At 48.7% G+C, this 12434-nt stretch overlaps 2 protein-coding genes across 3 annotated transcripts in view; both read left to right on the forward strand.

The window, feature by feature from the left end:
- The first annotated feature begins 8220 nt into the window (after nt 1-8220).
- The window catches only part of LOC129631736 (zinc finger protein 501-like), a 126156-nt gene continuing 121942 nt past the window's right edge, over nt 8221-12434 (forward strand). For both annotated transcript variants that reach the window (XM_055552966.1, XM_055552965.1), the window contains exon 1: nt 8221-8230. The gene's annotated coding sequence lies outside the window, so the exon portion shown is untranslated. The remainder of the gene's footprint in view (nt 8231-12434) is intronic.
- On the forward strand, nt 10400-11223 carry LOC129631778 (myeloid cell surface antigen CD33-like). The gene is given in 3 exon segments (XM_055553032.1): nt 10400-10433; nt 10498-10878; nt 11084-11223. Coding segments are annotated over 3 exon segments (555 nt in total).

A 12434-nucleotide genomic window follows, 5' to 3' on the forward strand; every position in this document is an offset into this window, starting at 1 on the left:
CAGCCATGGAGTCTACACTCAGTCCTGAGTAGCTGGTGTTGACTGAGATGCCTGGGATTTCAAACACTGGGTGAAGCAGGAAGGAGAAGATTAGGGGTTGGATCTGCCTCTCCAAGCTCTGTTCCTCTCCACAGGGGCTTTCAGAGCAGGCTGGGAAGAAGCCCAGAATTGTAAGATGGGATCTAGGATCTCGGGGCTGAGACAGACAGGGAAGCAAGGAGTGGGCATGAGGTAGTCGAGATGCAGGCAATCCCCTGAGCTTGTGGTCCTATGGGCCGAGCCATCCCTATAGCCGTTCATTGCAATAATGGTGAGTTCTTCCCATAGGCATGTTATCATGTGGTTCTTTCTATAAAACTTGGATCCTCCATCCATGGAACCATTGGTCGTATGGACTGAGAAATGGCCTGTGCTCTCCATAACAATTCCTCCTACTCTCTGAGTCCCATTCCCTTTACAAATACTTCCTCTAACCTTACAACAGACCACACTGTCTCGGATTCTACTGACAAGAGGATCAGAGAGGGAAGACTAAGGCGATTTGTTATATACAGAGTCAGAGGTAAGCAAAAGTCTTTCAGTCTTCAAAATCCACACTGTCCTGCCCTAGCCCTGTGGAGCCCCCTGGAGGTCGGTGGAGTAGACAGAATTCCTAGATGACTCCATGATCTCCACTCCCTAGTATAACCCCTGTATAATCCCATCCCCCCTGTATAATCCCATCCCCTCAATGCTGGTGGCTTCCCTGGTGGCTCAGATGGTAAAGCATCTGCCTGCAATGTGGAAGACCCAGGTTTGATTCCTGGGTCGGGAAGATCCCCTGGAGAAGGAAATGGCAATCCACTCCAGCACTCTTGCCTGGAAAATCCCATGGACAGAGGAGCCTGATAGGCTACAGTCCATGGGGTCGCAAAGAGTCGGACACGACTGAGCAACTTCACTTTCACTTTCAATGCCGGTAGAACTTGTGACTTTCTTGTAGCCTATAGAACATGGCGAAGGGGATGGGGCTGTCACTCCCATCATTGTGTGCCTGTGAGTGCTCAGTCACTGAATCGTGTCCGACTCTAGCCTGCCAGGGTCCTCTGTCCATGGGACTCCCCAGGCAAGAATACTGGTGTAGGTTACCATGCCCTCATCCAGGGGATGTTCCTGACCCAGGGATTGAACCCACATCTCCTGAGTTTCCTGGATTGCAGGTGTATTCTTTACCTATTGTTATATAAGTTTCCTTCTCAGCAGTCTATAGAGAGATACTGTTTTTGACCTTGAAGAGACAAAGAGCCATGATGTGAAATCCTATGGACAGAGTCATCCATAAGAACATAGCCCTGGCTGACACTCTGTGAGTCTCAGCACTGGAAATGGCTGAGCCATGCCGGGATTTCTGACTCACAGAAATGAGTGTTCTTTTAAGCTACTAAGTTTGAGGCTATTTGTCCTATTTGTCATGCAGCAGGAGATAACTAATACACTGAGAGGGAACCTGGAGCCCTTGAACATGGTGAGGGTCCTGTCTCTGGGGAGAAGCTAGACTACCATCCACCAAGACTCCCAATGTCATCTGAGGGCAGGTGGAGACTAGACACTGTGAGCTCCAAGGAACACCACTCCCCAAAACTCCAGATTCAACTCAGTGCAGTCAGGCAGTGGGGCAGCTGCCCACTCACCTCGAATCTCGAGCCAGACAGTTGCTCTCTGGGTGTCATTGATAGTGTCCACCCGCACGGTGTAGCTCCCTGTATCATTTAACTGAGAATCCTTGATCAGCAGGGCACCTGTAGGAGACACTGTTTCCCAGCCACTGTACATGGGCCCATTCTTCTAGGAATGAGATGTGGTGTTGTAGCTGATAATCAGATTTTCCTCAGTATCATTTGTACCCTGGTGCCAGCTGTATTCCTGAACATCTTTAGGGGCATTGTTGACAATCAGGAGGCTCCGGTATCCCTTCAAACCTGTGAATGGGTCCGGGCTGATGTACATTTGGTTGGAGGCCTGGGTGATCCCACAGGCCAGCAGACTGGCTGAGGAAGACAAACAGAAAAGGACACACACACAGAGGTTTATACCCACAGGCGATGACCCACAGAGACACTGCTGAACGGGTTTCTAGCTCCAAAGGACCCCCGACCCTGTCTCCTTCTCCCCGTCACCTCAGCCCCTGCCCTGGTCCATTCTTTCATCATCCTCGTCCAGGCTGGCCTCCTCCCTGGATACTCAGCCTCCAGCCCATCCTCACAGGTCAGTTTTGTGGATCCTTACGAAGCCCCACAGGTGACCCTGCTCTCCCTCTGCTTATGTATCTTCCATGGCTCCCCAGTGCTCTCACACTCTTAGAGAGCGAACTGGTCTGTAGGACCCAATGTAGGCTCTTTTTGAGTCACATCCACCCTACTTTACCACCTCCATTCATTCACTCATGTATTCATTCATTCATCAGAAGACACAGCATCCAGGCTGTGTGTCCCAGTCACACATACAGACCTCTCTTGACCAACTTCACTTTCTTCTGATTTGGGTTTTTGCACATGCTCTTCCCCATTTCTAGATCCCTGGCACCCTTGCTCTCTCCTCCCCATGTCCATCTTCCTTGTTGACTCACTTCTGTGTCCCCAGCTCCCCAGAGGTCAGGGTGGAACCCAGAAGGAGGGCTCAGAATGGTTATCTGGGTGGATTAAACTCCCCCAAGAGGATTTACACTGTCTTGATTTACCATATAGGTTGAGTGGCATGAAAATGAATGGTGGTGGGGATCTGTTATCTGGGCAGGGGTCTGATGCTCTGGGAACCTCTTCCATGGAGGAGGCAAAGATAGTGAAGACTCCCTCCCCTAGTGCTCCAGGTGTGAACTTTAGAGGTTTTGGAGGACAGTGTACATGGCCACCAGGGAAACATGAGAGTGGTCAGTATCAGGAGGAAGCAGAGTGTTTTGGGGGAAAGTGAAGGATTGGGAGGGGTCCTGCCAGAGAGGTGGTGGAGGGGATCAGGGCAGAGGAAGTGAACCCAGAGGAAGTGATTCCTGGGGTTCAATTTCATCATGCTTTGTGGTGGGTAGAGAGGAATGCTATCTGTGTGTGTGTGTGTGTGTGTGTGTGTGTCTTGGGCAAGCTGTGCCCAAGTGTGTGAGTTCATGAAAGTTCTACTGAGGGTCCTGGGTCACTCCCTTCTCCCCCTGCACCCCATATCATGCTAGCCTGACTCTCTTACCCACAAGGACTAGTTTTCTCCAGAGTCTGCACCTGGGTCTAGAAAGGTCCATGAGTCACTCTGGTCCTCCTGCTGGAGGGATCTCTCCAGGGACCCAGCTGCTTCCTGTGCCCTTTTACAGACCTGTGTCTTCTCAGGCCCTGAAGTGTGGTCTCCACCCCCTTCCTGCTCAGAGATGGACTCTAAATCACATGGTGGGAGGGGCTGGGGAGGAGACACTCTTCTGAGTGGCCGATTATCTTTAGGAATTGATACCCACAAGGAAGGACCTGGGACATGTGGCAATTTAGAATATCAATGACCATTATGTGGAATTTTTGATATCCCAACCTACTTTTCTTAAAACAGAATTGGACCACCTGTGATCAAAAAGAGAACAAACAGCATCACTCATCACTTAATTGTACAAGGGTTTTCAGTCACTACCTGCTGCAGTCTCCCACCAACAGTGCACCCTGAGAGGAATTCAGGATGAGGTACTCTGTGCTTTAGATAATCAGGCCCCAAGATGCATAGCTCAGGAAGAATTTCAATGACCCAGACTTCAGCATCAGTCATACTCAAAAAAAGCTCTAAAATCATTAACTTGGTATATCTGTTCTTTGTAATGAGCAGTGATCAGTTACTAAGATGTGTGCTTGATGATATATTTTCCCCGCCCACCAAATGCAAATACACACTGGCTCCTCCCCTTTCTCTTTGGAGCAGTTCCTCAGAGCTGTCTCCCAGGCTACAGTCCTCAGGAAGATCCTGAATAAAACTTAGATACTCTGTGTTTTGCTTTAAGTGGACAGCCTTCAATATAGTCAGCCTAACTTATCACCCTGGTTTCACCAACTCATCAGTTAGTTCATATGCTTATAAGTGAAGGCTTGCCAGTGACTCCACCATTGGGTGAAAGCCACTAATTGGGAAAAGCCTGAAAGGTCTCTAGGATTACTGTGAGGAGGCCAGCCTGCTAATTTAATATGTGGTCAGGCTTGGGCAATCACTGGGCCACTTCATGTGATTCCTAGGGTTTTTCCAAAGCCTGTCGATTGGACAAAATTCAGGCTTACACACAAAAATCTAACAAACCTGTTTATTGATAGGGCCCACATGGGGTCTCAGTGATAAGATGGCTCGTTATGTCGACCTCGCAAAGAAAGAATAAAATCACAGTGATCCGTGAGACTGACCAAATTGCCCAAATGGCATCCTGTTATCTCACTGGTGCCCATCTTCTCAAAGCTGCGAGACCACCAGATTCCAGACCTCAGGCTACGTGACCATCCCTTCAGAGAATTTTTCATTAGTGGGGTACAAGAAGGACTCCATCAGAAAGGGAGGACGCTGGTTCTCCTTAAGAGCCACTCACCCTCTCTTTTCCCTCTACTAAATTTCCCTTTTCTTGCCTGACTGCCCAGCTTGGTCTCTTTTTCTCTTCATTTGCCTTACATTTATGACTATCACAATCCGCTTCAGGTTATTTTAAAGGATATTCTGATCTTTCTTCAGATGTTGATTCCAACCAAGTAGCTTTTAATTCTATGTTTGCTAATGGGCTGAACTGGGACCTCTCTTTCTCATAAAAAGGACCAGGATGGCGTGGTAAGTGCTGTTGAAGATTTAGCTAACCTGGAAAAACAGCTCTCTCACTCTCTAGAGGAGCTCCCTAAAAGGAAGACCCCCTCCCCAAATTCTTCATCTTTAACTCCAGCCATTGAAGACCCCTCAGTGAAAGCAAGATCCTCCTTGTTTCTGCTCTTATTGCAAAACAAAAACAAAGACAGGACATTGGAAAGGACTATCATAAAGTAAAGGTCTTAAGGCACCTTTTTCCTCCCAATTCTCAATGATGGAGCTCTGAGGAGCTATAGGGCCTCTTTCCCCTTTCTCCCTCTTCACTGGTTTGAGAAACATTTCTCTAGATTGGGAGTAAATCTCTCTGGTCCTAATTCACGCAGTAGACACACTTCTGGTGCTCAACCCACTACCATAAAACCTCCCCTGCCTTGAGCAGTAAAATCATCCAAACAGTGGGGATCTCCAGTGAACCCCAAGAGATTCTTGCATCTGAACCTGCTCCCTCTGTTTAGACCTCTGAGGTGCTCACCCTTTCTCCTTTGATCCTTCACCCTTCTGGATTTATCAGGTTGAGATTCCTTAAAGAAGTATCATGCTGTCCTATCTTTCTCCCAAAGGGGAAAATAATTCTAGAATTTGACAGCAGCCAACCAAGTGAATTAAATGACCCTCTGACATCTTTTCTTTGTTCCATCCCTGACAAAGCTAAAGCTGAACCTGGAAACACTGATCAATTATCTCTACGGAATCAGCTACCCTCCTTATGGGCAAAATCTCCAACTGGTAAGTCACAGTACACCTCCCACCAAAATCCAGTGAACTTCCCTGGTACTCCAGTGGTTAAGACTTCACCTTCCAATGCAGGAGATGCAGCTTTAATCCCCAGTCAGGGAGCTGGAATCCCACACGCCTCGACAGTCAAAAAAATAAACCATGAAACGGAAGCAATGTTGTAACAAATTCATTAAAGACTTTTAGGGCCTCCCTGGTGGCTAGGGGTAAAGAATCCACCTGCCGATGTAGGAGACACTGGTTCAATCCCTGATCTGGGAAGATCTCACATGCTGGGGAGCAACTAAGCACAAGAGTCACAAGCACTGAGCCTGTGTTCTGCAACAAGAGAAGGCCGCTCAATGAGAAGCCAGTGCCCCACAGCTAGAGAAGCCCCCACTCACCACAACTGGAGAAAAGCCCACGCAGCAGTGAAGACCCAGCACAGCCAAATAAATAAAGTTAAAACATATATAAAGACTTTAAAAACTCACATCTCTCAAAATCGCTTTTCAGAATTAATATCCTGTAAGTAAGATCTTCAGTGCTTCCCAGGTGGCACATTCGATCCCTAGGTTGGGAAGGTTCCCCAGGAGGAGGGCACGGCAACCCACTCCAGTATTCTTGCCTGGAGAATCCCTTGGACACAGGAGCCTGGTGGGCTATGGCGCATAGAGTTGCAGAGAGTTGGACACAACTCAAGAACCTTGGCACGCACACACAAGAAGTCCTTCAAGGCTTAAAGACCATCAGAAGATTACAAGGCTCAAAGCCCTTGTAACACTCCCTGATAACACTGCCATTTTGGCACTGAGGATGAAGGTCTGTCCCGGGTCTTCAAGGGATAAACAGACCTGCTGAACTTTGACTCTGTTATTCCTAATGGTCATATGTTGTGGGCGTCCCTTCCAACCATAAGTAAATTCTTTACTGTAATTGATTTATGAGTATAATGTTTAATGGACTTTCCTGGTGGCTCAGCTAGAATTGGTTTCATTCAGAGCCCAATTCCAGTTCACTACAGGAGTTAAGGGGCTTCCCAGGTGGCGCTAATGGCAAAAAACCTGCCTGCTGATGCAGGAGATATAAGAGATGCGAGTTCGATCCCTAGGTCTGGAAGATCCCCTGGAGGAGGAAAGGGCAACCCACTCCAGTACTCTTGACAGAAGAATCCTATGGACAGAGGAGCCTCGTGGGCTACAGTCCATGGGGTCCCAAAGAGTCAGACATGACTGAAGTTGGGCAGCATGCACGCATGCAAGAACCTAAGAGTTAAAAGCAATGAGACCCTCAGGAGGCCCCTTCCACTTGGGAGGTGCCTACAGGTTTGGAATTCATTCCAGCCTCCAGAGACTCGCTCTCTTGCCCTCAAACAGACCCGGAGCTGGACTGATCTATTCCGTCCTGGATTCCCTATAATTTGGAGCATCTTGTTTGAACCCTAGCCAGGAGCCTGAGGTTTCCTACCTCATCAGACTCTGAATCAGAGACATCTGATGATCCTGGGGGAAATGATTCCCTCCAGAAAGACCTACTAATACTACTACTGAGTCCAAGCTCGCTCTGCTCACCACATGAGAGGCCAGTGAATTGGAGACAAGCCTGCGGAGGCAAGGGATACAGCTTTATTCAGAAAGCCCGCTGACCAAGAGGATGGCAGACTTAAGTGTAAAAATAACCCTCTTATTGGAGTCTGGAAGCCAGGATCTTTTACAGATCAGAGACTGGGGCAGGGGGAGGTGAGGAGACAAAGTAAAAAGGTCATTAATCTTGCAAATATCTCCTAGAATGGCAAGCCTCAGGCAGGGGATGTGTTAATTTCTTCCTTCCTGTAGCCATCCACAAGTGGACAGAGTCCTGAACAAGGGCTCTTCAGTTTTAACAGTTAGGCAGAGGGGCAAGTTCTCTGAGGCAGGCCATTATGTATGATCATAATAACAAAAGTAACGAAAAGCAAGTCAAAGAGACAGTCCCAACCTGGAATCAGAATTAGCTTTTCCCTGCAACAATATTGGATGTGGCTCCCCTTAGCCAGTCCCAGAGCTCACCTGGGGGCAGGTGGCAGCCAGGGAAGCTGTCTCATAGAGTCCTTAATCTCTTTCTAGAGCTCAGCTTTGTTCTTTCTTATCGGAAGAGCAAAATGTCACAGCCCCTCCCAGGGAAAATTTCTACCAGGTGCAATAAGCATGTGTGCGTGCTAAGTCACTACAATCTTGTCCGACTCTTTGCGACCCCGTGGACTCTAGCCCACGAGGCTTCTCTGTCCATGGGATTTTTCAGGCAAGGATACTGGAGTGGGTTGCCATGCACTTCTCCAGGGGATCCTCCCGATCCAGGGATCGAATCTGGGTCTCCTGCATTGAGGACAGATTCTTTACTGATTGAGCCACAGATATTAATAAATTTCCATCCCCACCTATTTGTTAGGCCTGGAGAGCACCAGGAATATTAGCCTGGGCCCTTTGTGCAACTGCAAACAGGCGGAACCCGAATAACTTCCAGCCGCTGTCCTCCTAGACCTGCTAGGCAAAGCCCCATCACCCCAAGTGCATCAGACTAGCAGGGGGAGCCGTGGAGTTGGAAACTCGGCCACCCTGATCTTGGTCAACATGGTAACCCACTCCAGTATTCTTGCCTGGGAAATGCCATGGACAGAGGAGCCTCACGGGTTACAGTACATGGGGTCTCAGAGAGTTGGACACGACTGAAGTGACTGAGCACGCAGGCAAGTGATGAAGAGTAGTAACTCTGATACATGCCCTGGAGTGCCTTGCTCCCTGGTATGCAGGGTGGTGTGGTTTAATCACTAAGTTGTGTCTGACTCTTGTTGAAGGAGGAAACAGAACAGGTTCTATCTTGAGAGCGGGACTCCATCTTGGGCCGGACTGTGGACTTTGAGCTATATGCCCACTATCTATGGAAACAACATACCAACTAGAAAACCAGGCCCCAGGAAGGAAGAGCCCCAGGGCTCCCCATCCCCTAAAAGAATACCCTAATTATCTGTATAACCGAATAGAATCATACTTTCTATTATGCTTGTTGGGGTATGGCCACTATTGGTAATTGTCCACTGTTAACTACCTAGGCTTAAGGCATATGAATCAAGAGTTAACTTTGATTGTATCTTTCTTTTTCTTTGTTCAGACTAATTTCAGGGAATTTGGGGAGGTGGGTTTGGGCACATACACTTAGAGTGTATAAGGTTTTCACAAAAACTGGTTGGGGTCCTTGGCTAAGAGGAGACTCTGCCTTGCACCCGCCGGTGTAATAAACTGCACTCCACTATCTGCAATGTCCTTCTAAGTGAGTTTGTTTCTCAAACGCGTGGCTACAACATTATGACCCCAGGGACGGTAGCCCGCCAGTCTCCTCTGTCCATGGGATTCTCCAGGCAAGATACTGGAGTGGGTTGCCATTTCTTTCTCCAGGGGATCTTCCCGACCCAGGAATCAAACCCAGATCTCCTGCATTGCAGGCAGATTCTTTACCTACTGAGCTATGAGGGAAGCCCCTGGTACCAGAACAGGTTCCAAAGGACAGGATGTAGAGCCAGGAGAGGTGGCAGCAGGTCCCGGCTTCCCAAGTGCCTTGGGTTGTTCATTGCCTTCTCTGGACTGCAGCATCTCTCTGAAAGATGGGTAAATGAGCACCATCTCCCAAGACTGCCAAGCTGCGATAAGAGAAGGTCTGAGGTTCCTCTTCTGCACGCACGCACGCACACACACACACTTCTGTCAGGACTTCCTCTTGCTTCACAGGGCTATTGGTTCCTTGAAAGAGGGAACTTAGACATCAGACAATCCCAGCAAAGAGCTTGGCCCTTCCCATTGCCTCTACTGTGCCCACCTGATGAAAAGAATTGACTCCTTGGAAAAGACCCTGATGCTGGGCAAGACTGAGGGCAGGAGGAGAAGGGGACAAGACAAGATGAGATGGTTGGATGGCATTACCAACTCGATGGCCACGAGTTTGAGCAACCTCAAAGAGATGGTGAAGGACAGGGAAGCCTGGCGTACTGCAGTCCATGGGGTGCAAAATCAGACAGGACTGAGTGACTAACAGTTTCACGTTCACTTTAGGAGGCTAAAGCTTTCTTTTACAAACAAGAGGCATGGGATGTGGGGCGGTCTGTCTCTGGGAAAGGCCCTTAGGGTCTTGGTCAATGTCAGCTCCACACCTGGAAGAACTGAGGACCTCTAGGGTCTGGACTAGGTCCCAGTCACTGGGTTCTCAGTCCCAGCACTGTTGACTTTGGGGCTGGATGATTTCTGTCGCAGGAGTAGGGGCTGGGTGTGGAGTATAGCACGTTAAGAAGCTTCCCTGGCCTCTGCCCACACCCATCAGATGCTAGTTTCACCCAATATCCAAATGTCCCTTGGCATGTTGGGGCATGCACAACAAGTTGACCCTCCCTGGCCAGGGCAGCAGGACCCAGCCATCCAGACATCTACCACATCCCCCACACCACATGCCTCTGAGGTGTGCAGACCTCCCTGGCGCACCCATGACAGGTCAGGAGGTGCCTCCACCAAGGTCCAGAGTCCTGGAGGTTCATAAGCCACATTCCTCGTCTCTGCTGCACTGCTGGATGAATGAGCCCCAGATGGGGTCAGGACAGGGGTCCCCTGCTTGTCTGCTCTTTTCTGGGCAGGTCTCTGGGGTCTCTGGGCCCAGGGGTGTCCTGTCTGCTGTGTGTGGAGCGGGGGGAGCTCCAGCTCTGAAGTTCCTCTTCTGTGAACAGAGTCTCTTGCTCCTCCCCAGCTTCCCACGGGTCTCCCCACAGCCCTACCTCCCTCTGCCTTCCCTTCTCTTTTCACACAAGGACGCCCAGACACCCTCCAGCTCAGACATGCCGCCGCTGCTGCTGCCACTGCTGTGGGCGGGTGAGTGGACGGTGGGGCATGGGTGGGTGGGGCGGGGGCTTGGCTGATCCTTGATTTCCCGCAGGGTCCCTGGCTCTGGGTCCGAATTAGTGGCTGAAAGCACGGCGGTCTGTGTCGGTGCAGGAGGGCTTGTGTGTCTGCGTGCCCTGCTCCGTCTACTATCCCAGCGACTTCCACAATGGTTCTACCCTTGTTCACGGCTTCTGGTTCTGGGAAGGGGCCAAAATGTTCGTGGATGCCCCTGTGGCCACAAACAAATTAGATCGTGAAGTTCAGGAAGAGACCCAGGGCCGATTCCACCTCCTCGGGGACCCCAGGGACAACAACTGCTCCCTGGAGATCAGAGACGCCAGGAAGAGTGACAGAGGTTCCTATTTTTTTCGTGTGGAAAGAGGAAGGATGAAATGGAGTTACGTGTCTCAACTGTTCTTCTTGAATGTAACAGGTAAGCAGTGGATCTAGGAGAGGCCACAGTGGGGGTCATGGGGGTCCCAGGTCAGGGCTGATATGGGGGCCCCTCCTGGGAGGCTCTGAGGGTAAAGCAAGTGGGGGCTCAGAGGTAGGGGCTGGACTGAAGCCTGAAGCATCTCTTGGGGGGCCACACCTAAAAGCCTCCTCCAGATCCCCGGTCTGCCCCCTCCTTTCACCAGCCCTCACCCACCAGCCCCACGTCCGCAGCCCGGGGGCCCTTGAGCCCGGCCGTCAGGGGAACCTGACATGCTCTGTGCCCTGGGCCTGTGAGCGGGCCACGCCGCCCACCTTCTCCTGGATATCAGCTGCCCCCACTTGACTTTACATTCCAGGATGTCTGGCTCTAGGTGAGTGATCACACCATCGTGATTATCTTGGTTTGAAGATCTTTTTTGTACAGTTCTTCTGTGTATTCTTGCCACCTCTTCTTAATATCTTCTGCTTCTGTTAGGTCCATACCATTTCTGTCCTTTATCGAGCCCATCTTTTCATGAAATGTTCCCTTGGTATCTCTAATTTTCTTGAAGAGATCTCTGGTCTTTCCCATTCTGTTGTTTTCCTCTATTTCTTTGCATTGATCGCTGAGGAAGGCTTTCTTATCTCTCCTATCAATAGATAAAGGGATAAAAAAGATGATGGTCTACGTATATAATGGAATATTACTCAGGCATAAAATGGAAAGAAATAATGCCATTTGCAGCAACATGGATGGACCCAGAGACTATCACATTGAAGTAAGTCAAAGACAAACGTTCTATAAATCACTTATATGTGGAAACTAAAAAAAAAAAAAAAAAATGAATGTATTTACAAGACAGAAACAGGCTCACAGACATAGAAAACAAATGTTTGGCTACCAAAGGGGAAAGAGGATGGGGGTAGGGATAAATTAGGGGTTTGGGACTAATTTAGGAGTTTGGTGTCTGACTCTGTGTGACCCTATGGACGATAGCCCACCAGGTTTCCGTGTTCATGGGATTCTCCAGGCAAGAATACTGGAGTGGGTTGCCATGCCCTCCTCCGGGGGATCTTTCAGACCCAGGGATGGAAGACAGGTCTCTTGCATTGCAGGTAGTCTCTTTACTGACTGAGCCACCAGGGAAGCCTCATATACATACTGCTATATATAAAAGAGATAATCAATGAGGACTTCATGTATAGCAGAAGGAATTCTACTAAGTATTCTGTAATAACCTATATGGAAAAAAAAATCTGAACAAGAATGGATATATGTATGTGTATAACTAAATCTTGTTGCTGTACAACTGAAACTAACGCAGTCTTATAAGTCAACTATATTCTAATACAAAATAAAAACTATATTAAATTGAAAAATAAATCCTTTGGATAATAAAAAATATCCTATTATCCTATTGTCCCTCTATCTATATTAAATTGAAAAATAAAAGAAGTTTTGTCTGCACTGACTCACAGAACATGTGTTTGCCCTTTTTGTTTTATGTGAAGCAAGATGCTATACAGTCTTATTTTGAAAATGCAATTGAAAGTTTGTGAATCAGCATAGAAGTT

This window comes from Bubalus kerabau, chromosome 17, assembly GCF_029407905.1.
Source record: "Bubalus kerabau isolate K-KA32 ecotype Philippines breed swamp buffalo chromosome 17, PCC_UOA_SB_1v2, whole genome shotgun sequence".
Taxonomy (NCBI): Eukaryota; Metazoa; Chordata; class Mammalia; order Artiodactyla; family Bovidae; genus Bubalus; species Bubalus kerabau.